The 27,223-nt window shown below is 35.7% G+C and overlaps 1 protein-coding gene and 1 non-coding gene across 2 annotated transcripts in view; one reads left to right on the forward strand and one right to left on the reverse strand.

The window, feature by feature from the left end:
* LOC124352734 overlaps positions 1–26,958 on the forward strand; it is a 31,452-nt gene extending 4,494 nt beyond the window's left edge. Inside the window, exons 2-5 of the mRNA XM_046802373.1 lie at positions 22,869–23,176; positions 24,129–24,230; positions 24,791–24,952; positions 25,769–26,958. Of these exons, the coding sequence (XP_046658329.1) occupies positions 22,869–23,176; positions 24,129–24,230; positions 24,791–24,952; positions 25,769–26,044 (848 nt within the window). The 3' untranslated portion in view covers positions 26,045–26,958. The remainder of the gene's footprint in view (positions 1–22,868; positions 23,177–24,128; positions 24,231–24,790; positions 24,953–25,768) is intronic.
* Trnas-gga lies at positions 8,061–8,131 on the reverse strand. The gene has a single exon. It is a non-coding gene; the product is annotated as a tRNA-Ser (tRNA).
* Positions 26,959–27,223: the final 265 nt, after the last annotated feature.

Raw genomic sequence — 27,223 nt, forward strand, 5'->3', positions numbered from 1 at the left:
TTAACAAGAATAACATATGTTCATATGTCTCTTTATTGTTATTAAAACTAACATCAGTGTATGGTAAAAGTCTGTTATAAGCGGGGTAGATTAACCCATCCTTCATATTCGCTCTCTTTGGCATATTGTTTTACACTCCTCTTGTACTTTACTTTGGCATCAAATCCGGGTTTAATCAACAACCAATTATCAAAATCTCTGAGACTATCCATACTCTGCAGTAGAGTAAACCTCCTTGATTAACAATGTACGTCGTTGGTCGTTGGGTACAAAACCTTAATTCTTTAATAATTTAATTGTTTATACAAGACCCTCATAAGCTATGCCTCCGTATTCGGCAATTTTCCTTACCCCCAGTCCTATTATGGTAACTATCCTTAACCTGAACCAAATTACATATTGATTTGGAGTACAATATCACCTCTAGGATATAGAGGTTAAGAAGAGTCATCAATCCAAGCTCCATAAGGATATAAGTGACACATAAGTCTGTGCTCCATCCGTTATATTATAAATCCTCCCAGTAGATAAGGGGAAATGATCATACTTACTATGCAGTTATTCTATGAGCTACTCATCCTAGTAACATGTCTAATGCCTATCATTCGTCGCTGCCCCTCAGACCTGCTTTCTAAAAATATCCGACCTTTATCACAAGAGTAATGGATACACTCAATCATAATTCTGCAGCAAGCACCGTTATATATTCGCAAGTTGAATCCTGGCAGATGATGAAGTCAGAGTAGTTGAGAAATAAAGCTGTCTAGGGGTCAAGTGAGTCGTGGTCATGATTAGTGTAATTATAACAGTAACGCGTGTCGTCTAGCTGTACTGACGGAAAACTAGACAAGGACACATTGAACTGTCTGTTCTGTAATTGTAACTAATTACTATATGGTAGGTTAATTTAATAACATTTTAAGGCTGTTTTATTCAAAAACTGATAGTATAAGCCTAAATGTATTTTAGAAGTTTTTTTTATTTTGAAAAGGCAGATTTCATCTGCAATTCTCTAGGAAAATATGGAGACAGTGTTTGTTCAACTCTTCTTTATTTAACTTTTGCAAAGGGAACTGTTAACTTTGTAGAACAACACATTCTAATAAATTAAAGAATATCTTTAAGTATTTAAAAATTACTTAGTATTTTCAACCAAAATATCATCTACGCATTGTATAGGCCCCTTAGGAAAAGATCTCCATAAAGAAGACGTCACGATACGAGAAGTACAAATATATAATTTTTATATAAAATATAGGGAATTTTACTTAAAATTCCCTATATGGAAGAATTTTGAAACCTTTCAACAGTTCCTTTCTCATGTCTGAATTATACTCACCTCAAAACATCACTTGCAGCTGTCGATTACAATAATACGCCATTCAACGTCACTGTTAATGGATATCGCCAGAGAAGAATTAATTATATCGTGATATCGTGATCGCCTGTCTTAGTGATTAATCTATAGGCGCATTTTCTATGATTAATCGCTAAATGCTAATTGGTGGATGACTTCAATAATATTTACACTGTATACAATACGACACTATAGTTTGCTGTCATCATTGATTACTGATGAACTTTGTTAGTATCTACATAACACTTTCCAAACTCCTCCTCCGTATTCTTTCACAACCTTACAGTATTTAACGATACTGTATTGTAGATTATCCGGGAATGTAAATTATGCGCTAAAAGTGTAATTCATGACCTTATGTATAATATGTGGAGTAATATATCCACAAGACCTGTAGAGGCTGCTTTAGATTAAGCTATCTTTCACATTTCCCACGTGTAAAGTGGGGTGAATTAAGTTTGAATCATGGTCAGTAGAGTGTTACAGCGTACACCATATAATTAAGTTCTTAGCTATGTTCTTTTTTTTGTTGCTTAAAATGCAAATACGAATTCTAAATGTGGACTACAAGTCATTGACAAGTCCACGATATACATTATTTTTCTACTAATTCAACTACGTAATCCCAAATGTCCAAATTATTGAGGGATTGTATATTTTAAGCACTATTAAAATTGAATAATAAATAATAAAATTGCACATAAATCCCACATTTTACTAATTCTAACAAATTGGAGCTAAAGTGGCCAATCATATTTCCCTTCATATATATGAGCCGATAAAAATTTGAAGTGGTAATTGAATCATAATACATAAATAACTCGCATCGCTATATCATTTCAAGAACATTTCCGTATATGGTGTAACCTATAACCACCATTTCACATAACCACAATTTAAAACGACATTAAAAACAATTCCCGAAGCATCTGCCTCCCTCAGAGACGGTAGCCAGACGAAACACGGAATGCGCTGAAATAACCATCTCATTACCATACAATGCACATTTAGCCTGGACAATACGTAGGGTTACAAACGTTATGTGATTCTCCCGTCGGAGTTATAGTCCCAAAATGTTTATTCGTTGCCATTCCACATATGATTATGGCTGCAGTAGGTGCATTGTGTTCGACTAGATGTTTCATCTCAGATGCAAAGAAAACATGGTTTGGAAAATACGACAGTAGGCTGAAAATAAAATGATAATGCCCTCGTAATATTCAGAACCAAATCTTCTTGACTTAATTTGTTTTTGTGTGAAATAGAGTAGTTCTATTCTAATAGATATCATAGGAACGTTTCCAAAAATGTTTTATTATATCCATTGCACAAGAATGGTAACTAACATAAATTACCACCTTTAATTGAAAGTCAATTTACATCTAGACTACAATGTTCTCGAAACATATATTTAAAAGCAATGGCGCCAAGATAAGTTATAGAATAGGGAGTTCCACATAATAACAGTGTATGCCTAACTGGAACTGGAAATATAACAATCCCGGATTATTCCGAAATTAATACTTGGGTCTTAGTTTTCTCAAAACTAGATGGAAATGACACTCGGTGTTGTTATTGTAGAGAGGGTGAGTCCATGGATACATGGAGTCTAAGGAATGTGAAACTTAACCTCCCATTCTCAATTCTTAAGTAGACAGTTAAGAAGTTAATGATATCTGTCGGCTCTTGGTTTCCGAAGACTGAATGGGGGAAGGAAAATGGCAAAGATTGATGTAAGGAGGAGGCCCAGGAAGTGGAAGAAGTTAGCACCGTAAATGACTCAGCTGAAGAGGCGTCCAACTCTGTATGGTACGTATCAAGTGTGTAGCTATTCTGCGTTCTACACAGACGAAACTGCTGAAGCGAGGAATACCTTCAGGAAGATTGTGATTGGGCAAACATGTAATTGTCCCCGAAGGTTACTCAGAAAGGTGCTATTTTTTATGTTTTAGTTTTCAACCCTCATCTTTTCCTTCTATTATCTTCATCAGAATTTATCAAACTTCTAAACAATTTTCAGAAAAGTGCTGGTTAAACACGTACTTTGTTTCCGTGCTTCGTGCTGAAAATGCACAAGAACCCGACAGCAAAGTAATTGTTTATTGGTTGTTGTCAATTACACCATCCTGTGTTTGATTTTCACATCATTGTAAAGATAGGGTTGTGGTGGGAGGTCTGAGGCGAGGCTCTGTGTTGCTATTCACAGTACTTGCTGTCGGTCAGTGCCTGATACTATGACGTGCACAGTTAGCACCTCACGGCAAGTGTGATAATTTGTTATTGCCGCGAGATAGATATGTAAATATAGCACGGCACACTTGTACCGGCCGTCTCCAGACAAACATGTTTGTCATCGGTCTAATACAATTAGTGACATTTTGTGTTTGTTTCTTTCATATTTTTTCGTTTCCCTCCGTGGATAACCATGTCAGATGTAAATTAAAAGACGCATAAGATTAAGCCGTTTAGTATGTTCCCCGTAATCTTGTTAGCATATTAGATTAGCTAACTATAAGAGAAAACGTAGCTGACAAAAATGTAAGTCTTTCTTTAAATTTCAATTAAGGTGGTGGGAATTTTGTATTGGTAATAAGGTTTTCTGTACATTAACCTTCGTTATAAAATCGAAATTGGTTACTGAACATTTACTTACTTCGTCAAGCTTAATAGGCACTACTTACTTCACTTATAGCTTTATTTAACTTTAAATGCAACTCAGCAATATCCAATTACGTGTATTCCGCAATAATATTTATGAAATAAAAAAAAACAATTAAAAATATTAATTTCTTTAGTAATTTAAGAATACGTTTCCAAATAGTCCACATATAGAACATAGTTTGAACTGCCGCCCAACTCTGACAGTGCCATCTATACTCTAACCCGCGAGGAGTGGCGTCTGAAGAATTTTCCTCGCCGACCTAAGATCACACATATTACGAGTAATTATTTGGGTTGGTCTCTCACCAACTGTTTTTCCAAAGTGCATTGATCAGTTATTAGTTTTTACTAAACTCTACTCGTATGTGTTTGGCATAAAAAAATAAAGAAAACTAATATAAACATTATGTGCTTATGAATTAGTAAAGCTAATGGTAGTATGTCTGTAATCATTCAAGGTGCCCAGTTCTCCGGATAAAGAATAAGTAACATATATATATTGTTTTCAGGCTTAAATCTATGTAACGTCGAGTAAGGCTGTAGCTCTCTCTCTAACCGAGAGGTTCCGGGTTCGATCTCGGAAAAGGCAATACAAATTTACAATGTCTTCAGACAGTTTTCTCTTAAAATTTATCCTTGGCTAAAATGTAATTTGCGTAAAAAGCTTCTGGCAATCTCCCCCTTATTATGTTTGTAAATATCCATTTAAATATGTTAGGGCTACTCCTGTAAGGTTTAAAGACGGCGTCCACATCCTAAAAGTTGCCATAAACAAATATGCACATTTCTTTACTCTATTACTATATCGTATGGTTTATTGTATAAATTTAGAGTTGCAAATGTTAAAAGCGACAATTAAAAATGACACAAATGTTAAAATTTACTGTCACGGAGACCCACACAACAACTGCAAATGTCATCATACGATCAGAACTGTTTCTCCATCTGTTTCTCAACAGTAAATAACAACGGAGGGTTGGCGAGCTGTATATGGCATGGTATAAATTATACACGAAGAGATGTTATCTATCACATTCCTCAAGTGAGTCACATTGCAAGCCAAGCGACTGGTTTGACCCGATGTGACTCTCAGACTGCAACAAAGTACTGAACGACACGATTTGCTGTTATAGTTGTATTTAGAACGACCATAGCTCACTTGACCTTTCGACAGCTTTGTTTCCCAACTGCATGACTTCATCATCTGTCAGGATTCAACTTATAAATATATGGTGGCACAAGTTCAGGATTGATGACTGAACTCGGACATCGTGTCTCCGAAGAGTCTGATTTAATCTCCTGGCTCAGAATTGATTTGTACGCTTGTCGTGTTTTGGCCTCCCTTTTCTGCACTCTTATTAAACGTTGGAAAGAAATATAGGATTTCAGTGAGGAAGTGGAATTAATTAGTTTTCACAATGGGATTTAATGTTCAGAATTTACCTTTTGTTCTAATCTTAAAAAAGCTTAAAAATTGCGCAAACTTGTATATTATCTTCTTTTTACTCTAAAATATTAACCAGTACAATCTGCAGTTGTGAATTTGTTTGTTTTCATCTGCTTTGTTTTGTTTCATTGAAACAAGTGAATTTGCCTAACATTATTAAGTTGTTTGTGTTCAATTTAGTTTGATAGTCTTTAACCCTACGTATTCGGCTTAGTACGTAGTGTTGAGAACTTTTCTGAGAAGATATCTGATTTAAGAAAATTTACAGAAAATTGTTTCCATAGTCCAATAACATTTCTGAAGTGCTTTCAACACATCTAGTACTCTTTATTAGCAGTTCACGTACATTCTTAATTCTACTAAAAAAGTTATTTTTTATTACTTTGTGATCACTGTGTGCTTTGACTTTTTCAGATCTGGATCTTAAATCTGCAGAAGAAATATATAAGTGAAAGTGAACCTTCTCCCTTGCTTTTAATTTTAAGTGCCATTATTTCAGAATTTTATGAATTTAAGTCGTTGCTGTATGAATAATGAACTGTGTAAGTGTATGTTTTGTGCATCTCAACAATAATTCAATGGTGATTGTATTCTCCATTAAAGAGTTATTTTATGATTAAGAAAATACGTTTTAAAAATGCACAACTGACAATTAATTCACACACATCAGTTACTTAAAATAAACGGATACTACATAAAACCACTATAGAGCAGTGTGATTCATGAATCTAGATACTAAACATCGGAGATACACGACCTGCAAGGCTGTACGCTCTCCCTACGTCACAACTCTTAAATAGATAATTTACTTAAAACATCTGGATAGACAAAAACACCATGGAGTAGTGAGATTGGTGGCCCTAAAGACTAGAGATCTGGGTCACATGACCTGCAAGGCTGCACGCTCTCCCTACGTCACAACTCTTAAATAGATAATTTACTTAAAATATCTGGATAGACAAAAACACCATGGAGTAGTGAGATTGGTAGCCCTAAAGACTAGAGATCTGGGTCACATGACCTGCAAGGCTGCACACTCTCCCTACGTCACAACTCTTAAATAGATAATTTACTTAAAATATCTGGATAGACAAAAACACCATGGAGTAGTGAGATTGGTAGCCCTAAAGACTAGAGATCTGGGTCACATGACCTGCAAGGCTGCACACTCTCCCTACGTCACAACTCTTAAATAGATAATTTACTTAAAATATCTGGATAGACAAAAACACCATGGAGTAGTGAGATTGGTAGCCCTAAAGACTAGAGATCTGGGTCACATGACCTGCAAGGCTGCACACTCTCCCTACGTCACAACTCTTAAATAGATAATTTACTTAAAATATCTGGATAGACAAAAACACCATGGAGTAGTGAGATTGGTAGCCCTAAAGACTAGAGATCTGGGTCACATGACCTGCAAGGCTGCACACTCTCCCTACGTCACAACTCTTAAATAGATAATTTACTTAAAATATCTGGATAGACAAAAACACCATGGAGTAGTGAGATTGGTGGCCCTAAAGACTAGAGATCTGGGTCACATGACCTGCAAGGCTGCACACTCTCCCTACGTCACAACCGCTAACACTCAAACTTAACAGCCGGCACTTAACAGTGTGTAACATTAGCACGCTTTGATAAATAGTACCGCTGACGTACAGTCACGTGTCAAAGTGACTCAACCCTTCCTTTTCCGTCTGGCTCTGTGTTTGTGCAAATCCAGAGACCGCTCTTATCAAATAATTAAACAAGAATAAAGTTAAGGCTTACTTATTATGATACAATTTCATAAAGAGACACGCATTCTAGATATTTATGTAAGGCCAATACTAAAATTAAAAAAAATACAACAAACATAAATTGAAATAACAATTGGGTTTTGGTAATCGTCTTATATTGAATAGTTCCGAAATAGCTCAACTGGAAGAAGTAGGTAGATGTTGTGACAACTAAAATATTATTAATTATTCTCATGGGATTTACACGTAATCAATAGGTTATCTAAAAACTGTTCGAAGAACAAACTTTTTATGACAATAAGATCAGCAAATGTTATAAACATTCTAGAACAGTTTTAGTACTTTCTCTATGTTAATAAATAACGGAGTTGTGAAGTTTGTAAGTTTTAAACGGCCGCCACATTGAAACTAAATTAAACACGAAGTTTGAGATTACTTCAGTATTGCTACCACCAATTCCCGCCCATAAAACGTTCGTATGGAATTTAAATGTATCAAATCTCTAAAACCATTCGAGATACAAAAACATTCGTTTATTACAATATTTAGAGTAAATCTTATAAGCATTCCTGAGCATGTTATGGGTTTGTTCAAAAGATTAATAAATGATAGAGTTGTGAACCTTTTACAAGTTTAAACTACCGCTATATTTCAACGAAATCTCCTACCGAGATGTCCAACGACTTAATCCACACATTTGTAAGATTAACTTTTGCACCAAGTTTCAACTTGTTTGGACTTGTTTGGGACAAGTTTAGTTTCCACAATCCATTTAATATTATATATATATATATATATATATATATATATATATATATATATATTTAAATAAACAATGAAACCCAAAAAGTACTTGCTCCGCCGGGACTCGAACCCGGATCTCTCACTTTCCGGGTGAATGTGCTACCATTGCACCACAGAGCCCTCACTTTTTACGATTCAATTATTTTGCATTGGGCCTTACATATGTGTAAATAACCAAACATATATATATATATATATATATATATATATATATACACACACACACACTTTTGAACAAGGGCTGGTTTTGAGTTCTTGGGCTCATGTTTAGTAAAGATATGCAGGCATTTTCAGTAAGTGCTGTCACGAGGGCGATCGCAATAGGCGTATTTTCTATACAAACTCTACCTGAAAGCAAGACTGGTCTTTCTTTGGATCATTTTTCAGCCTCTCTTATACATCATTCACAGTCACCTTTTTTATGAGTGTAACATGTTTTATGTGTTGTGTGAGTCTGTACTGAGTAGTGGTATTTTTATGCTTTCCTGTCCTGTACTAGAGTACCTATCTATTGCGTTTTTAAGCAAAACGATTTTGCTGTCGAGCTTAACATTGGTGCATTGGATTTGCTTATTACTTATTTTCATATGCTTGTATGTTAAGTTTTGTATCTAAAAAGAACAAATTTTAGTTCTCGAAACATGGAGTTTTGTTGATTAACATGCAGTAAACGTAGAAATCCTGTTGTCGTTTGAACTTATACTGTTTATCAGTTGAATATGAAATCAAGTATCGATTGTTATATCCGTGTCCTGTAGAAACAATATTTAAAATTTCTTAAATGAAAAAGTACAGTCTTCATCCTGATATTCGTTCGGATTTCAGTATATTCGGATCACTTACAAGCTCTCGAGAATCCCTGTAGTCTTCTGTAGTTCTTCCCGTACGTTCCTAAGGGTCCAATAGTATCTCAATGATCTAAGATTCTAATTGGTTAATGCCAAAGTGACAGCACTGAGAAGAGTACGAGGAGAACGGAACGCTCGCAGGCACCGCAGAGTTGTAACGTTCTGACCTACAACACTACGGTACCAGTAGAGTGAAGGTGTGGATGGGCTAGGCAGGATCTGGTGACAGCCGCCTGGCAGACATCCCACTTGGTGACATAGACGGAAGAGCGGGAATAGATTTGTGTGAAGACTGACCTTTCATTCCCAAGCCCTCCTTGTTCTTGTTCAGCTTAAGATTTCATTGGCAATATCGGCTTCATCTGACTAACGACAATTCTTTAGGTAAGGAACAATGCAGGAGGTAGAATAGAGAACTCTGTACTTCCCCAAGATGATTCGAACATTACCGCTTTCATTATCAGGTATAAATGAGGACTCGTCAAAATGACGTTAAAGTGAGTATTGTATACTATTCTGACCATTCAAATCAAGGTTATTTTTTATAATATATATGACGGGGCAAAGCAGAATAAGTATTAAAAGTAATGCTTATTTAATTTCACAAACATTCTGAATATTTATTAGTAACCAGTTTGGAACTGTAAGAAATGGCTTTTGTCATTCCCGTAAAATGTTTTCAATTACAAACTTAACTTATAGATAAGAATCGTTGCGATTATTTAAGTATATTGTTGGATATTGAAGGCGATCATTCAAACAAGACGTCGGGCAAATTGAATGTAAATGTGGATGCCGCGTCATGGGATCATTAATCATTTCTTTGAACTAGTACCGGCATCGACCAGTGACCTGATGTTTTAATTGCACCAGTACTGAGTCTGCAGGTAATTAACACATGTCTCGTATTTATGTGTATGAGGTAAAAAAGTATTCTTGCTGAAATCGAGAAGTAATGATTTCTAGAGATAGTGAGAAGTGAATTTTTAAACGATTCAAGATTGAATTATATTATAAACATAAAAAACGTTATTTCTCTCTTTATTACTAACAGTTATCAATATACTCGTACACGTTCTTATTACTATCGTTACTTATACAATACAGGGCATAGCCATATAATTTGCAAAAGATTTGCGGACCTTGGTACACTCAATGGACTGCTGCATGTTTAAAAGTTTGTAATTTTCTTGATGACTGTAAGGAATCTTTTGTTGTTGTCTTAGTTTAATATGCGAAAGGGACTTACCAAGAAATATCCTGCAAAATATTATAAATAATTATATAATTATAAAACATATAAAACATTATAAAACACATTCTATAATATCTTTTAAAACTGGTGATAATTAGTATCAATAATATTACACAGCTTATAAAACAGTAGTATTTCGAGAAAGTTTGTGTAATCCGTTTCGCGCTTGAGCCTATACATGGCACGAACTACAAAACTATTCCCTGCAAAAATTATAGCTAGGACTAATTCACTTTGGAATACTGTATTAGTTTATAATAATATAAATACTAGTTAAACCTAAACTTGATTTACTTGTTCAGAAAATTTTAAAAATTGAAGTACAACTTGTAGTAATGTAGTAGTCCAGGACCCAAGGATCAATATACATTGTATAACATATTATTAAACAAAAGACAAAAATTGTGTATAGGGGAAAAATAGATCACAACATTTTAAGATATATCCAAGGAAGGGGAACGATCTCTGGAATGTTTATGTAGATTATGACGTAGGCGAAGTGATCAAATACTTGAAGTCTGGGTCAATTGTTCGGTGAAGAGCAAGTGCAACTATGACGGTCGATGTCTGCAGCTTCAGGGTCAACTGGTTGTGTCGCATACCTCCTTCAATCGCCGTGAGAGGATACTGAAACACGGGATTTAGTGCTGTAACAGTAGCTCGTGTTCCAGGTTATAAAAATATTGCTATACTATCGGTGTAAACAAATAAAGCTATCCATTGTATATCTTTTGTAACAGCTTCAAGTTTTCAAATAACATTTGTTCCAACTATAAACGTTATTCATCATAAAGCATACAATTTTAATAATATCTCATTTTCTTACTTACACGAGATTGACAACTAAGTAAGAAAGTAATTTTCAATAAAGAGTAAAATTACCTTCAATTAAGTTTTCTTTTTTAACTTGCTACAAAGAACATTTTGTCCTGGGTCAATATATGCTTACATTGAAGTTACATGGACAATATATAGACTGGATAGAATGTATAACCACCTCTCGTATATTAACTGGACTCACTGATATTCACCTTTATTTAAAAAAAACATATTGTTTTAAACTAAACTGTTAATAATATTTGAATTAACTATAGTGATATTTATATTTACTGGTTCGTTTTCAAACATATTTCAGCAAAGTACTGAATGCATGAATTCAATTCCAAGAATGATGGAATTTAAAAACCTGGTTTTGACTTTCTTTTTAAAAGGGAACAACCGCGTTCTGAATTAGTTTTCCGTGGTGGATAACTGAATTCAGTCTGCATTTATAAATCAAAGAAGAGATCCAAAGATAGAACCCTGAGGGACACCAGGGGTAATTTTAATTATGTTTAAAGTACAGAAAGAAATAAATCACATCCGGCTATTGGCTTATGTGTCGAGACTAATCTATCTACATATTAGTAAGCTTGCGTATTGTCAATGTCAGAATTAGAGAACACACAACATGTATTCACTGGTCAGACTGTATGTTTACATTGATAATCATTAGGTCAGTTAATTAGGCTGACAATTAATCACAACAAATAATGATGGTTCGACGTTGGAGTGCAAAAATCTGCATATTTATGCCGTTTCGTAGGTTTGAAAATAATTATAACATGAATAATACACATAGAACTGACAAAAATTCTGAATCTTTTGCCCTGCCCAAAGCGTGTGACACGTCAAATAAAAGTTTTCAATAGCTATGTTATTCAGACTTTCACCAATCAGGTGGTTCTCATCTATACTTATTTGTTCTATGTTGCTATTCTTTCAATTGACAACAACGATGTAATAAAAAACCACTCTCGTTTGGCACCATTGTCGCACAGTTACAGACGCGTGGCGTGTCAAACATGTTAGTGTAGTTTCCTCAACAAGCTCTAAGTGTTCTAAAGTTCACAAACGTTTGCTCATACATACTAAACTACAATAGTTACAATATCACCAGTGAATACTCACCTTCCTTAGAGTCTACCATGTGGCAGTTTAGAAAACAAATTCCTGTCCATTTCTTGTGAATATTTAAATATTGCATTTGTCATTTAAAGTTTCCAACAATAACATGGGTAACGTGTTATACGTGTTATTTACAAATGATCTATTACAAACTGCCCTATGAGATTTGTGGCCCTATTTTTCGTTTCATTTCATAACTGATAATTAAGATGGCTGAATCGTAGGTGTCTCGCTCAAATATAATACGTAAGATTTCAGTAGATCTATAATGATGACCTGTAAAACCAACCTATTTTCAAAGCCCAGCAAATCTTCACGATGTTGATAATAATAATGGGGGTTCGATTGCTACATGATAATAACGAGTCTTAATTCCAACCTCTCTGATAAAATTAGAAGAATTACAAGTCCACCACTGAACACAATACATCCATTTCAGAACTTTTTCCTTGAAGTCGCTAACCAATTAAATTTGTCAACTCCTATATGAATGCTTATATTTTTTTATTAAAAAACCATGAAATGTAAATTGTAATTTATTATAAAACTTATTATTCGAAGTATACTTTTGAGGGAGGATATGTTGTTTAATCAGGGAGGGGGGCGCCTCTCGGCCCCTCCCGGCCTCTGTGCATAGAAAATAGCTGGTGCTATAGAAAATATTTTGACATAAGTATACCAGTGATCACTGCTATAAGTATAATACTGATCGGCGAGAAGAAATACAGCAGTGAATGAAAATGTATGCCCCCTGTTATGCATTAGTAAATCAAAACAATAGAAGCAATGCTCGAGAGCTGGGGTTTTAACCCAGAAAAAATATATGTTAGTGTCTACGAAAAAAATAAGATAAATAATGGTTCATAATGTTTTTTTCCAAAACACCTTCATAGTGTGATTTATGACGCCATTTACTGGGTTTTTAGTGGCACCAAATTCCAACACAGTTCTCAGCCCCCTTTGTTGTTTATTCGCACAACCGCCTGAAATTCCAGCCATCTACAATGCTCGCAAATCTTCTTGAACGTTATCTTAATGGTTGCACTGGATATGCATTCCCTGTCCTACCGGATTCCTATAACCCTGTGTAAACCCTCCATTCCCCTATAAGGCCTTGAGTATTTAGTGCTGATAAGTCCAAATAAATAATTTAGCAATAAACAAATCCCAGACTAAACAGCAACACCCTCCTAATGTGTTTACGCTCGGTGAATATACAAATCAGCTGCTGGTGACTATGTCCTACTGAAAACTTTACCAGATAATAGTAAACGTAATCGTGGCCAAATCACGAAGCAAAAATCGTATCCACAATCAATTATTTAATACATTGTTATCTATTTAGATATAGAGATTAGAAGTTAAAATTTTAAAATGGATTCCATTTTCACAATTATGTTTTCGAACATATCATAAGAGTTGCTAACATCAAGACTTCCACCAAGTTTTTATGAGCAATGTCATTCCTAATCATTCAATCAAACTAACGGTTCCAAATGTAGCACTTAAATGGTCTTTAGTTACCTAATCGATTACCTTTTTCTGTCCTGTTTAGGCAATCCAACCGGTTTTCAGTTAGTTTATCTTTTCTACGTCAGTGTCCACTTAAGATAACTCTGATGACAAGCAAGTGGAAGCCAATTTGGTGATCAGTCCACAATGAATTATAATTGGCACTTAAAGAAGAAATGTTGAGGCATTTATTAAACAGGCGTAAACAAAAACTGTTGCTAATGATTCATGTTCGAATTTGCAAGTATATATATATAAAATGGATATGTATATATATATAGATTTAATAACTTATCCTTTAAGGAAATACAATTTTTAAATAAGGCCCAATTAAAGAAAAATAGATTATTTTTTAATATTATTTAAGGAAATAATTTATGAGCAAAAATATACCATTCCCTCCAAGTTACCTTTCGTATACATACTTGTAAAATCAATACATATCTTCTTTTTCATTAGCCATTTTTCTAAATATGGTGGATGTTTCTAAATACTATTTTTAAATCATACATTGTCTCGTGAAATGATTCAAAAATGTTATTTATTCTTTCCTGAATTCATGAAAGGTATTTTAAAACATTTGACTAAAAATCTATTCAATTTTTTTAAATATATCTCCTACTGTATATCAACTACACTAATCTTAATAAACTAAAACCCTCTGCTTATAACTATTATGCATCTTTTGAATGGAACTTTGTACGAAAATGCATTTACTGATTTAGTGTTTTACTTACTATAATTGAGGTGTCTTTATATAATAACAGCAAATTCTGATAATACCTTGCATATTTTATCAAAGAACGCATTCACCATTAGTACATCAAAAGTACGTACGTCGTTGCTGTCTATAACTTTTAATCGTAACAATTAGCTAAATAAATATCAATAAACTAAAGATTATTTAATTTGATTATTAATTGACCACTAAAAGTGCTTACGTATTAAGTTAAGACGTATGAGTAAGTTAAATCTAAAGTTGGTATAGTAACAAAGAAACTAATTAAGCAACTAGGAGAAGTGTGGAGCATAGATTGATGACCTATTAGTGGCTAGAGATTGTGCCAAGTATGCCAGAGGTAGCCAAGTGCCATCCTTACGGCTATTGGCATACCAGCGACTGGTTCCAAAAAACAGCTGACGACGTGATATATATCAGGCAATGGCAAACTGCCACACAAACAGCTGACGACATGCATCATACTGGCTGAACAGACGGCCACACCCCTATCGAGAGCAAGACAATTAATTGTCAATTAATTGAATATTTAACTTCGAAACATTCTTCATTGTACTGACCTGTAATTACTAGGTGTGTGTGTGTGTGTGTGTGTGGCCGTTTTCACAGTTCTAGGTAGCTCTAAAATAATTATGTTGAAACACCTTTGAAAACATTAACATTTTTACTATTTCAAAATTAATTTGGTATAATGTGTATGTGGACAAAGTTTAAGTAATGCTTGATCATTTATTCGTGGGAAGAATCCAAACTAATTTCAATATTTCAGAACTGTACCAGAATTCCCAACATTGATTGTTAACCTTTTTTATATTGTTTCCCTATTTACTGCAATTTTATTAAACAAAAATAGAAGGAAAATATTGAAAAATTATTGTAAAGAAAAGAAAACCAGATTTTAAATTTATTTCTTTATCATAAGTATTTTAGTATCTAGTATTCTTGTCTATTGTGTGTGTGTGTGTGTGTGTGTGTGTGTGTGTGTGTGTGTGTGTGTGTGTGTGTGTGTGTGTGTGTCGTCATGAGGGGAACATGATTTAGTGATTTGGAAATTATATATATAGATCGTCATGAGGAAAATGTTTATTATATATAATAACATTACAAACTGAAATATAGAATTTAATTTCTAAATCACAAAATTTTTTTCTTTACGCTATGTGTGAAAAGCAGAACAGGCTTCTAGGCTTCTAGGCATTATCGTCATTTGTGTCCGAAGGAGCCTTCCTTGCTCTCAAGTAGACTTTGATCAGCAAATCACAGTATAAGCTGTATAAACAAAAGTATATAGGAAGGATAAAAAGGAGAAAAAATTTGCACGTAGGCCTTTCTTTATTTATTATTTGCATGCGCATCTCCTTTATAATATGTTGTAGACATCGGAGAAACCCATGACCGCCGGGAAGAATTTCAGTTTTATATCAATTACTTCCTCATTAAGTGAAAATCTGGTGATAGTAACATTGATTAGGTCTGCAGTCAGCTTAAACTACAAAGATGCTGGTTATACAAATATATAATATTGTTCAATAAAAGCTCAATAAAGGGTAAGGCTTCAGACATCTGAACTCTGCAGGTAGTTCACTACTGAAATATGTCACTGAAAACGCGAAGAGAGGAGACACTTCGAACCTCGAGGAAAGATCTCGAACGTCCAAGGAGGCTTCTTTTCATACCAAACCCCTCTCATATAAAGGATTTAGATAAGTTTGAAAACACCTGTTCACGTTTCTCTATTTCTTTACCCTGTACACGTTAACATCATTGTCAGACGTGTAGTGACTTGACGTCGATTAACTTCAGATTTGATTTACGGTAAACTGTATGTGTGTGCAAGAATCTCCAGTGTTACTTAACTCACTATATAGGTCCTCACATATTCAATTCATTCCATTCCGGTATTCATTCTGAGAGGAAGATCGAATTTGTGACAACCTTCAATAAACTTGTTTATTCTCAGTATCCACACTTGAGGATTCAGCTTGTGTATTGAGATGATTTTTCTTAAAATAATCTCAATTATCGCTAAACTACATATTACTACTTTTCTTGCAAGTAAGAAAAAACGTCTATTATATAAAAACCACTAGACATCCTCCTTTCAAACCAAATACTTCTCTTCTCTCCAACGTGTTCCTAGAATAGTACTTATAGAACTGTCTTTCAGTTACTGCTAAACATAATCTCTACTTATGGTTCCAAGTAATGTAAGCCTCTCTCCCTTACTTCTTAAGAAATTCAGAGACACAAATACAACGAATGCTGCATCTCCAGGTACGGGTATGTAAGCCAGGCACGGCATGCAGTAAGTAATACACCTCTGAGCTCACCGTACAAAGCAATCCTATCACAATGCTGGCAACATATGAGGTTGGTACAACAGATTCATTAGCGCAAATCACATGCCTCATTATTTAAAATTAAACAGCGATAAATACCGACTTGTGTGTGCGGCAAGGCGGGAGCTGGGCGGCCAAACAGGTGACCGGATATCAATCAACGATCGGTGGCTTGCCGCCAGCGCGCGCATCTGGCCGTCTTGGCCTCAGCTGATTGACCATTTACTTAACCCCAGCCTGTTTTTGGCTCTTTATTGAGTTGGTTTATCTATATCTATTCTCGGGGGAAGTGGTCTGCAGGTTTTAACAGTTCTTATTGATTCCACTTGGATCTGTTCTGCTATAGTACCCGATGTTAAGACTAGGCTTCCAAGCGGCACAGCGTCTCATCGAATAATGGAATAGAGTCAACTTATCCAAATACTGCTTTTACAATAATTATTACGATTAAGCTTTGTTCAATATACTGACGTCTTAGTTACCTTTTACTGAGAATTAAAATGCTTTGGTTATCCTATATGTATCCCTGTAAAATACTCATAATTAGAGAACAGTTAACGATTTCTCTGTTTTGGTTTGTATGGTCCTTGATAACTTTTTATATCCTAAAAATATTACTTCAAGTACAATTTTGAGGACCTGGAAGCCATTTACTCTAACTAAACAATACAGTTGTGAAAATGCTTATACACTTAAGTGATATACTAATATCCTTGACCTTAAAACTCAGTGGTAACTTAAACCACATTATCTACTGCAGTAACTGCAACGGTTGTTCTGGTTTCTGTAATGTCCAAGGACGGAATAAAGGAGGGCGTGCTGTTGAGTGTTCACTAGAGCGGGTAATCTGGCCATAGACATGCTGCAATCGAAGACACAACATGCTTGGAGTTACGATACCTACTCAGGCCACCCATGCGTGTAGAGGAACTACTGTGGATACTAAACTACGCGTAGTTGGATACTCATGGCTAGGTGATTTCTTGTAGACATCGGTTTGGACTTTAAATTGTAAACTGATCTGATTTCATGGAATGTGGTATATTCAGTAAATTGTACTGCCTAATGAATTTATGGATTACACTACTTTTAGATACCACTAATACTGATGCTGATGCTACATTAGGTATAATATGCAATGCTAACACTTTGCCCCCAAGCAGTGTAATGTGTAGTGTTGATGGTGCAGTAGAGTAGAGGGGCATGTTAGCTTCGAGAGAGAATTTGTTGTATATCGATAATGCAGACGATGTTATTTAGTGCTGAGTATGTCGATGTTCTTTTGGTATCTGAGCAAAATAACGTCAGAATGGTCTAGTGGAAATGGAAACGAAGAACAGAGTTTACACTCGGTTGGATTCCGGACCACGAGGGGATTCATAGAAACAAAAAAGTAAATGCCCTTGCCAAAATAGGTACAGAATCCCTCATGGGTGGGGTTAGGGTCTGAGCCAGGATGTAGAGTACCTTTTTTCTACAGCCAACCCCTCGTAAAAGATTATGAAAAGAGGATTAGATCCTGGAGTAGGGGCTCAGGACTAAGATAATCTAAAATTTTTATCTCTCCTTATGGTAAATGATGGGCAGCTATCCTAGAACAAAGCAGGGAGGATATAAGATTGATATTAGGGATGTATAGAGGATATGGCCCTGTTAGGAAACATCTGATGAACATGGATCTTACTCAGAATGATGAATGCAGACTCTGCGGAAAAGCAGAAGAACCAGCAGAACACATATGGCTAACCTGTCCTGCCATATATGAAAGTAGGAAAAAGTTCCTAGGGGCGTATCTTCTCAACATAGGACATGATAGAATAGGAGCCCTCAAAATTGATTGGCTACTGCAAAAGTTCCAGACTCTGTGGGCGCAAACAAAAGCAAGGGAGGAGCAAATGTCCTTTTAGGACTACGTGCGGGAGGAAACCTCTCTTTCCCTCGAAAATAAATACATGTATATATCATTATGAGATTCGTCACACGGCTTGATTAGATTTGTAATTTTTCGGCACCCAAAGTCTTCATGTGGAATCCATACTCTTAAAATGTTGCTATTGTAGAGATTTGGATTATCACATGAGGATACGAACATCTAGCATAAAGTTAAGTAACTTTATGAAGATCGTACCTTGCATAGTATTATGTAATGTATGTTAATATAGCATCATTAAATAACAAGCGTAGTAAACTCTTTTACTACAGTATCCACGATAAACGCTTTCATCTCGTATCTGGGATCGCAATATCGTTCCTGGGGCTGTCGGCCTCTCTATCATCTCTAAGCGGCCCATCAGTAACCTCATCCTCCACTAATCGTAATGGCGGATCTTCGCCGTGCATTAATTAAATTACACCAATCACATCTAATGGCTCGCCTTCACATTAGAGTAACCACATCTCGTTTCTAACCGCCTCCTCGTCTACATATAAGGGTCACGTACTTGGTCGACTGTAACTCTGAGCTCCCACTCTAGCGTCATTTGTTGCTGCACGCTACTCACATCTGATACCCTGATATCGGTGTAATGTTCCAACCTGACTTATTAGAGGTCACTTAGTTACCACTCTTTTGGCTTACACTTACAAATTACCTGAACCCATATGCATATGCTGAAGAGCTTCCAGCTTGAAATGGTTAAGTATCATTACCCTCCACATGTAATCATGTAGTTATTGGAGGGATATCATTAACTTAATTCGAACAGCCTCCATTTGAAAAAGGAAAATTACATTAAAAAGGTGAATAATATGTTAATAGTACTAATAATGGTTTATTCCATATTAAAATATCACTCATAAAACATGTGCAGACTCGGAGTTCACACTTTTCCTTTTGGATCAAGTTAAGACCCCGATACTTAATTGGCTTATCAATCCACACTAAACCATCGGCACGCCTTGAAACATTGGAAATCCAAGGCAATAACAATAAGGTAACAAGGGTAGTTTATGGTAGTGATCCAGTTTTATTGAAAACTTAACGAACCACTCCCCATTCCCCTTATTAGAAAGCCGGGTTGGCTCGTTGTCGTAGTCTTTGTGTGGTCCTCGTATACACACAAGCCAGTCTGCGCCTTGGTGCGTGGCGACGCGGCGGCCGCGCCTTTACACACATATCAGTTTCCATGCCGCCATTCCCGCAAATAACAGTCATCAAGTTGTACCATCAGATTTTCTGCCACTTGTACCACCATTCCGTCGTTGCTACATTCTAAATTATGCAACAAGAGTTTTGAATTTCTACAAATTGTTCAAATTCTAAAAAACGTATTCGAATCAAACAAAAATTCAATAAGCTTTTAATTTAAACAAAATACTCATGGGCTCTAAACAGTTTTCGATACATTGTGTTTGTTTTTAAAGCAGTAAAAAGATATATTCTTTCCCTTTACTCAAAGTTGGACAGTTTCTGAAAAGTACAATTAGTATCCACAATTATTATACAGGGTGTCAATTAAGTCTGGAACCTCTTTTTTAATTTTTGAACCACAATAGAAAGAAATACCAAAGTTCACACGTGCTTACTGGTGATAGTAATGCACACATCTACCTAATTACCGACCGGATAATCCCTTTGGGGGACGGTCCACAAGGAGTCAGACAAAATTCTTAAATAGCAGCATAGGTCAAGTTTGGTATCAAATTAAAGGTCTTACTTAGCAGAGTACAATGCCGCAAATCGGACTTAAAAAGGTGGATTCATTCAGTAGTTATAGCTATTTGAGTTTTAAAACAATTGAACAATGTAAATTATTAAGTATTACAAGTAAACACCAATTTTTAAGTACCTGTGATCAAAGTAAGTGTTCAAAATGTTCCGCTCCCATCGTTTGGCAATGTCCTAGGCGGTTCTATAAGCTATCCACTGCATTTTGAAGGTAGTCACGAGGAATATGTTGAGCTTCTTGGACTATGAGATTTCTTAGGTGCGCCAAATCTCGAGGCTTAGTACGATAAACTTTATCTTTAAGGTATCCCCAAAGAAAAAAATACAGCGGAGATAAATCAGGGGAACGAGCAGGCCACTCTACTGCACCACGTCTTTCAATCCATCCATCTGTGAAGGAATATTGTATCCAAGTATTCTCTAACAAGGAGCAAAGTGTGGTGGGGCGCCATCTTATTGGAAATAAATTCTTTGAAATTGTCGACCAAGAGCAGCTTGTAGTGCAGGAATTATCTCATTTTGGAGCATTGCTAGATACGAGTCACCATTTAAATTACCATTGATAAATAATGGGCCCATAATTTGATTTCCTATAATACCTGCCCAAACGTTAAGTTTCTGTGGATGCTGTGTATGACTCAATCTGCCACTTTCACAATCTAACAGTAGTTGTGTTATTAGTAATAATTATTGATTCCTGGTTTCGATTACTACATTGTCAGATGATGGGAGGGGAACATTTTGAACACTTACTTTGATCACAGGTATTTAAAAATTGGTGTTTACTTGTAATATTTAATAATTTACATTGTTCAATTGTTTTAAAATTCAAATAGCTATAACTACTGAATGAATCCACCTTTTTAAGTCCGATTTGCGGCATTGTACTCTGCTAAGTAAGACCTTTAATTTGATACCAAAACTTGACCTATGCTGCTATTTAAGAATTTTGTCTGACTCCTTGTGGACCGTCCCCCAAAGGGATTATCCGGTCGGTAATTAGGTAGATGTGTGCATTACTATCACCAGTAAGCACGTGTGAACTTTGGTATTTCTTTCTATTGTGGTTCAAAAATTAAAAAAGAGGTTCCAGACTTAATTGACACCCTGTATATTGTATTAGTGTACATTGTATATAGTGTACATATTTGTACCAAAAGGTACCCTTGTAATCGAACCGTGGACAAACGTGTGCCAAAGTCCCAAACAGAATTTAAATGGATCATAGGTCATTTATGGAATGTGGCCAAATAATTGAAAGTTCTTTCGAGAGAAATAAAACAAATTTGTATTACCAAAACTTTTCACCGACCTAAGTGGAATGTGAAGTAATTGAGCCAACCTAACGTGTCAGAGTTGCCATTATATTCTCTATCAATAAATTACCTCACTCAACATCACAACATGTATAAGTGCCGATATTGTGTTGCTCATGTTTTACCTTGGTCTATTTAAAACACATTGACGGTATGTTTGCTTAATGTAACTAAATTTTAAACTCGAGAGCCACAACAATTTTTAATTGTTTCTTTGTAGAGCTTTCACGGAATGAAGTATTTACAAAAGTTACGATTTTAGAGTTATAGTCATTCAAATAACGTGTTTACTCTAACTTTTTAATCTTGTAGTTTGGTCACATCAACTTATATAACTTGGGTGTTTTTATTTGGGTAGAATAAATTTCATAATTCTTTTTTTAAAGTTTATTTATACGATGGAAGGATTGTAAAGGAAACAGGATTTTCCGGACATTTTCCATCGTCCAGTGAAACAAAAAATCAGATACACTACGTTTCGAGATCTGCAATCTGATCTCTTCTTCAGGTAAATAACTAACCTAATACATAGGTGGTTGTGATTCCTGACTTAGGCGTGCCACAACTCTTTGGTATGCTTTGTTTATTAACCTAGTTTGTAATTACGTATTAGGTTAGATATTTACCTGAAGAATAGATGGGATTGCAGATCTCGAAACGTAGTGTTACTGATTTTTTATTTCACTGAACGATGGCAGATATCCGGAAAAATCCTGTTTCCTTTACATTTCATATAATAAGTTTTACGTGGCTCTCAGTGACAAAAAGAGCGAAAGAAAAGATCTCTGAAACGAGTTCGATCCATAAAGTAGCCGAAATGCCCGTAGTATTGTGAAAATCTATTAGTTAAGCTATTTTACTCGAAATGTGTCCGTTATTCGTAAAGGAATTCAGAGTTCTGCTGATTATTATTTTAATTCCAACCCAATTTCTTCCTTCTCATTATTCCATGAGTCTGTCGAAAATATTTAAAAAAAGCTAAATACAAATTAACCAAATAAAGAACGATGTAGCTGATGAGTGTGAACAAGACGGTACCGGATCCGGTACCGGACGGCCCACGTTCTTACTTACCCACGGTGCTGCTTCCACGAAATAGGTCATACCCCTCGCAGTATTCATTGCTCTTCCACATTCCATTATCCTAGGCATATATGCGTACTGAAACATCCCTCTGAGAGAATCCCTCGAGTATGCTGGTACATGTGTAATGTTCAAATATTATTTGTTGCAGGCACCGGTGAAAGGACCAGAACCGTGATCTCTCTAGTCGCCATGCTGACAGGCTCAGTTCTGGCCGACAATCTTCTCTCCTGTAAGGGTAGGTCCTGTTCGCCTCCAGTATGGCAGAATGCCTGTGGTCTCCGTAGCCGGATACTGGCGAGGAAGCGCTACCTCAATATGGACAATGAGATCTCCCCTGACGGCTTGAGGCATCCTAGCACGAGACCTCTCAGGAGGGTCCGTACTCAGCTTCGCATTACATACAATCATTTCCGAAGTGGGAAACTACAGAGAGATATAGCCGTCGTGTACTCCGGGGTGAGTAATCTCAAACTAGTTCAGTGTTAGGAGTGAAAAACTGCAGAGAGATGTAGCCATAGTGTACTCTGGGGTGAGTATTATCAGCCTAGTTCAGTGTTACACGTGAAAAACTGTAGAGAGATGTAGCCATAGTGTACTCTGGGGTGAGTATTCTCAGCCTAGTTCAGTGTAAGACGTGAGAAACTGTAGAGAGATGTAGACATAGTGTACTCTGGGGTGAGTATTCTCAGCCTAGTTCAGTGTTAGACGTGAAAAACTGTAGAGAGATGTAGACATAGTGTACTCTGGGGTGAGTATTCTCAGCCTAGTTCAGTGTTAGACGTGAAAAACTGCAGCGGGATGTGTACTCCCTTAGTGTACTCTGGGGTGAGTACTATCGACCTAGTTCTGTGTTAAACATGGGATAATGAAGAGAGATAAAGTAGTGCATTGTTAGACGTGGGATAATGTAGAAGTTAGTACTCTCAACCTATTACAGTGATAGGAGTGGGATGCTCTGGAGGAATAAAACCATCGTGTACTGAGTGGTTAGTACAGCCAACCTGTGTTAAATTGTGCCTTATAAGGGCTTAAATAGTGCAGAAAGATGTAGTACACTTTCCCCATGGCTGAACCCAGTGCACGGGGCTCTGAATGGATTCATATAGGAAAGAATGAGGCCTGTCGGAACCAGAAGGCCTTGTAATTGAAAGGCGATTGTGGCTGTCAGAGCGCCCACTGGTGGTGTCAATGGGCAGACCCACGCTGCCTCCGGTGTGCCGCGACCCGCTCGAGCTGGGTGCCCTCGGCGCGTTTACAAGCCTAGCCTACATGTAGTGCAGAACTAGTATTTCCATACTACTACAGTCTTACAAATAGACTTGTTCCTAACACAATCTATAAACTCTTTCAATGTGGTAATTTCTTAATACTGATGGCTGACAAGTAAATTTCATATTTGTCCAACCAGGTGAAGAATCTGTTGATGGAAGAATTCCAGTACGACTGGCTGCCGGGTCACCAGCTCGCCTGGTACAGGGAGACAGTCAAGTGTCTCGACAAGAAATCTAAGGTAAACAATGTTTGTCTAAGAAAGTTACAAAAATTAGCATATGTACATTGAAAAGTTAACAAAATAAAGCAAAATATTTAAAATGGCTAAAACGTTAGTCAGATCTTAACACGTTTAGTTCCTTGCTAATCAGTTCAGGTAATCACTTAAGGTCTATTTCGTATATATATATATTTTTTTAAATATATTGTTGGGTGAAATTCAGCTGTACTTTTTGATAAATTCATTCACTGTATATGATTCCACCGTGAAAAATCTGTTATCACATCTAGTTCATTTTTGGGGTTTAAATGTACTGCGGGATTTTACATTGCATATGCAAAACCATGAATATTCTTATTATCATCCGGATCCATTTGGAAACGAAAAATTGAGAATACGTAATATTCATTATTCTGATCATGTTCCCCATGTAGGGAGAAATCTTACATTAATTTTAAAGAAGGAAATACTGGTAAAGTCCAAAAGTTTGGATCTGATAATAATTTATTAGTACATGCAGTGTAAATCTTGTAGTAGTAATGAGTGTATGTGTATGGCTGACAATATATATCGATCAGGTCGAAGTACTTCTACCGAGTCTGCACGCTGCCCTGCAGAACTTCTCGGCGACATTCGAGGAACTGAGGAGGTATAGTGGGAAATCGCATCTCAGTGAGCATCAGGCCATATACTACACGAGGCGCCACCTGTTGGCCGACATATCCAATCAGATCAAGAAGGTAATCATTTTGACAATACACGTCATTATTTGGTAGATTCAAAGTACCGGGAGGCCGACCCATGATTGGGAATGCTTTGTCTAATTTCTCATATTGATTATTTTTATTTATTTCACACTAGATTATTTATTTTATTTGATTCTCAAATCGATCACGCCCCTATTCCCTCTTTTTACAAAATACATACAGTCTACAATCCCCACTCAAAGATATGATTCGTATTTCTTTATTTAGTTCCGTAGTAAGTCGTATCGCAGATAAAAGTAACATTTTAAAACACTTATTATATTTATAAAATGCCACTAAACAATTTCACCACAAATATAACCTAGTTATTAAAAACGTGTTGAAAATATTATTATTATTATAGGTAGTACACTATATTGTGCTAATTTGTTTATTCCAAGTTTCCGTCGTGAACGACTTTATCATAAGCCAAATATAGTTTTGTAACAGTTTGTAACTTTTCTTTTGAGTAAACAACTTGAATTTCCCTGGTGAACGTACTATGCCAACTAATTTCAGAACCACAAAAATCCTAAATTGTAAAACTGCAAGCGCAATTATCTTTTTGAGCTTCTATCTTCACTTGAAACTGAGTTTCGTCTTCTACATAATACAGCTAAACGAAGTGATCACTGTTAGGATTTTCGTGATACAACTAGATTTTAACTTCTTCGCCGATTACATCAAACCATGCACTTAATTTGCTAATATGTAAAAGTAATACATTAGGACACCACTGTATAAGTTCCTGTAGAATTTCTAACGTATCCTCTACCAAGGCTTGTAGCTGATTACCACCTTTGCACTTAGTTGTTGTGTGAAGTGGAGACTGCCATCCTCAACGTAGGACTACAGCTGCCGGGATTCCTGTCGGAAGAGGCGGCGTCCGCAATGATATGGGACGTCCAGCCAGATCACACCGGGGGGCTGATCCAGGACTGGGGGGTCCTGGCAGCCTACCAGACATTCCTAGACGATTGGCTCAAGATCATCCGGAGGTTGGTCGGCAACAAGAGCAACCTCCCTTGCAAACCCAAACACAAGAAGCGGAGGAAGTCACAACGCCGAAAGAACAAAGCGGGTTAAGAAACAGTAGTGGACATAAACACGAACCCTACAATACCCCAAGTATTAGTCACCCCGGTGATGGCGTCTGTACAGTATTGTAATATATCTTATTTATTATCTTGTACATCTTGCCCTATTGTAAGATCGAAGCGGTGGAATCTCGACTGATCACACCTTATAAATGTAAATTATTATTGTAAATCTCTAAATGTTTTACAGTATTAGTGAGAAAAATTATGCATTGTTACGACACATCTTCATTGTCCATAAGCTAAAGGACTGTATTCATGGGTGTAACCACATCTTTAAGTGCTCAAAAATCTTTTAGCTCATTCAATTAATTAATTGTGTTATACATTTTGGCATATAATATTTTCTAAAATATTAAAAGTAACAACACAAAATTTGCTTGTTTTAACTCACCAGGATGTTTTATCTTTCTTCATGACATATTGTTATTACTTGAGATAGGTAGGGTGTGTTTTAAAAGATTCCGTTGTATTTATTTTTCTGATTGTATATATTACTAAAGTTAGTTACAGCTATTTACAGTTAAGTATTATTATCTCATATAACATATTTCTTACGTCATATATATCAAAACATGAATATTTACAAATTAAGAAGTACTTATTTAGTTGTTATTTCAATATATAATTTTTTGAATATATTTAATAATGAAATATACGGCTTTACACATTAGCAAATATACTTTACGTGATTAATGTCAGCAGTAGAAATTCTCGGTATTAAATCCGCTATATGTTCTTATATTCACCGCAATTTTTATTGTTCGGGCTCAATAAATATTAATTTTAATTTTTATAGCAGAAATATATTTTACATCTGTGTAATTTAACAAGTAATCTTCTTATAAGTATACACCAGTTATATAGATATATTTATATGTATCCCTATAAAGTAATTTTATAATCTTTATATACTAATCTATATATATATATATATATATATATATATATATATATATATATATGAAATATCGTTTGCCAAGATTGCTATCGGTAGCTTGATTACGATTTTTTAGACTATAATTTGCAAAATTGTCTTTTGGCCTATTTACTTCCTTTACTTACAAACTAGATAATAATTAATATAGTTACTGTAAGTTTATACATTTTCGTACTCTTAGGTTGACTTTTTTCAAAAAAGACAATAAAATTAAAATACTGTTTAACT

Source organism: Homalodisca vitripennis, chromosome 1 (genome assembly GCF_021130785.1).
Source record: "Homalodisca vitripennis isolate AUS2020 chromosome 1, UT_GWSS_2.1, whole genome shotgun sequence".
Classification (NCBI taxonomy): Eukaryota; Metazoa; Arthropoda; class Insecta; order Hemiptera; family Cicadellidae; genus Homalodisca; species Homalodisca vitripennis.